At 47.3% G+C, this 2792-nt stretch overlaps 1 protein-coding gene across 1 annotated transcript; it reads left to right on the top strand.

Moving 5' to 3' along the window:
- The first annotated feature begins 330 nt into the window (after positions 1-330).
- Positions 331-1737, top strand: ATOH7 (atonal bHLH transcription factor 7). Its single transcript, XM_045568222.1, has one exon. It carries the CDS (start codon positions 732-734, stop codon positions 1188-1190), a length of 459 nt encoding a protein of 152 aa, XP_045424178.1. The 5' UTR covers positions 331-731; the 3' UTR covers positions 1191-1737.
- Positions 1738-2792: the final 1055 nt, after the last annotated feature.

Genomic DNA, 2792 nt, shown 5'->3' with positions numbered 1-2792 from the left:
GCCCGCAGATGATATGGGAAAAGATAGATCAAGCTGTCCCCCACCCCCACCTTGTTATTCTTTTAAGGACAGCCAGGCCACTCCAGATGGTGTGTTAGTTAGTGTTGGACATAGCTTTGGAGAAACTTCAACAGACTAAGGCTGTAATGTCAGGATTTTGCTGTGCGTCGCCCCCTCCCCCCGCAGTTCCCAGGGTAGGAAGGTGCTGAGATGGAAGCCGAGGGACGCCCGCCCACCTGCCACCACCTGTTCCCTCCTCAGCCCTCTGCTATAAATTCTCCTCCCTCCAAGACTCATCCCGCACTCTCCGACAGCTACCGCGCTAAAAGCGCTCCTTCCCCATCTGAGCTTCGGGAAAGATTTCATCTTCCTGAAAAGGAGTCTCGGGCTTTCCCAGAGGACCTGAAAGGCCTTCCCCGAACCAGCCCCACCAAACTCTGCTGGAAGGTTTCCTTTTCTTTTTCAACTTCACCTTGAGCAAATGACTTTCTCTTGAGCATCTCAATTTCCCCTCGCCTGGGGCAAGTGTAGAGACGTCAACCTGGTTATCCAGTAGGACAGAAGGCCGAGTCCCGCACTGGCCCCTGTGAACTGTTTGACTGCACGTGAGTTGCTCTGTTTGCGACTTACTCGCTAAGAAGAGCCACGCTGGGAAGCGGCCCGACAGACGAGCCCACGCGCGGGAGCCGAGCGGGCGGGCGAGCCGGGCGCCTCGCCGCCGCAGGCCGGGCATGAAGTCCTGCAAGCCCCGCGGCCCGCCGGCGGGAGCGCGCGCGGCGCCCCAGTGCGCGGGCGGCGGCGAGTGCGCGGGCTCGTGCGCCGGGGCCGGGCGGCCGGAGAGCGCGGCGCGCAGGCGCCTGGCGGCCAACGCGCGCGAGCGCCGCCGCATGCAGGGGCTCAACACGGCCTTCGACCGCCTGCGCAGGGTGGTGCCGCAGTGGGGCCAGGATAAAAAGCTGTCCAAGTACGAGACCCTGCAGATGGCGCTGAGCTACATCATGGCTCTGACCCGCATCCTGGCCGAGGCCGAGCGATTCGGCTCGGAGCGGGACTGGGTCGGTCTCCACTGTGAGCACTTCGGCCGCGACTACTACCTCCCGTTCGCGGGCGCGAAGCTGCCGGGCGAGAGCGAGCCCTACGGCCCCCGGCTCTTCGGCCTCCAGCCGGAGCCCTTCCAGGCGGCCACCTAGGGCGCCCGGCGAGGCGGAGCCGCCCTTGCCCACGTAGCCTGCCGTGCGAAGGATGCTTTCTTCCAATGTCATTAGTAAACTTTCAGGTTACCTATATTCGCAACATCAGACCTGTGGACACAATCATTTTATTGCCTTTCCTTTCCCCTCCTCTGTATTTTGTAGATGCCATTACTGGATCTTGTGAATGGTTTTGTTTGCTGTGAAAGTAATGTCCCCGGCCCCTTTTCTGGGCTACTTTGAGGGAAAACAGTCTTTAAAAAAAATAAGAGTAGGCTATTCTGCTGTTCCAGTCCTCAGAGAAATAATCACGTTCTTAAACTTTGTAAGTTTGTCCTGTTCCGGTGAAGTTACAGTATCCATTACTTGTGTACGCTCAAAACAGAGCTACCTTCCTGTCGTGTACGTGCATTTACTCTTAGTGCATTGTGTTGCATGCATGATGTAGAGTCAGACCCTTTCGTCGGTAGAGTACATGGGCATGAGCGCTCTGTATTTTTTTAAACTGCGTACACATTATTAAAATATAGATTTTGTAAGATATAAATAAAAACGTGGATTTGTTTTTCATGCCAAGTACGCTGCTAGTTTCCTGATGGTACTAAAGGCCTATTTGGGGGCGATGATATAAAGTGTTTCTCTGAGTAAACGTGGAATGTTTAAAACTAATTTACACCGATTGGCAAATGTACTGTTTTGTAATATTTCCTCAAAAAGCTGACGAGAGTACAGATAATTAACTTGAAAGTTTTCTGTGCCAACTTGGAAATATAGATATATTTTTGTGATTTTTAAAAAAGATTAAATTGAGATATTAATAGCTTTTAATTAAGTAGATATGCAGTTCTTCAGTATTTTATTTTCTTTATTAAGCAAATTACTCCTAATTCATTACAAGTACCCAAATATATTTATTCCTATATGTATATAGGAATTTATATATACATATATACACATACAAGAATAAATAAATATATATATTTCTAAAACTAACACAAATAAAAAATATTGCTTTTTGAATACCATCAAAGCTAATCAAAATGGGAACAAAATAATATACATGGTATTGGATTGAATTACTTTTATTAGTTTGCTTTACCATTGCATGAATAAACCAAGCTCTTAATGTAAAGAGTGACTTGGTGGTGAACAGCACTGCCTGCATTTGGGACACAGTCTTACTCATAGTTAGGAAAAGCAGGACTCTTAAGTTATCTGTGCAGTTGGAATTTGTCACAAGTCAACAACAACAACAACAATGACATTTCCCAAATCCTTTTTTTATGGATTCCAAAACCTAACCTCAGACACAGCCTCCTATTTGCAATTTATCTACAGAGTCTTCATTAAAATTTTTATTTTCTTAGTTATCTTTATCAAAATCCATTTGGTTCGTAATGAAGGAAAGTATCTCCCCCGGTCCATACATACACTTAAATTTAGAAAAATCACAAGTGTATCTCCAGAAACCCCTTTGGAAATTGAAGCTGAATTTCCTTTCTGTCTGATAGCTGTTAATAAGAAACTGAGGAGGGCTCAGGGCTTTGCTTCTTTACTGTAAATTTGATAGTAAAATGTTTAATCTCTTGACTCCACCAACTC

This window comes from Lemur catta, chromosome 14 (assembly GCF_020740605.2).
Source record: "Lemur catta isolate mLemCat1 chromosome 14, mLemCat1.pri, whole genome shotgun sequence".
Classification (NCBI taxonomy): domain Eukaryota; kingdom Metazoa; phylum Chordata; class Mammalia; order Primates; family Lemuridae; genus Lemur; species Lemur catta.
This window is presented reverse-complemented; position numbering and strand designations above follow the sequence as displayed.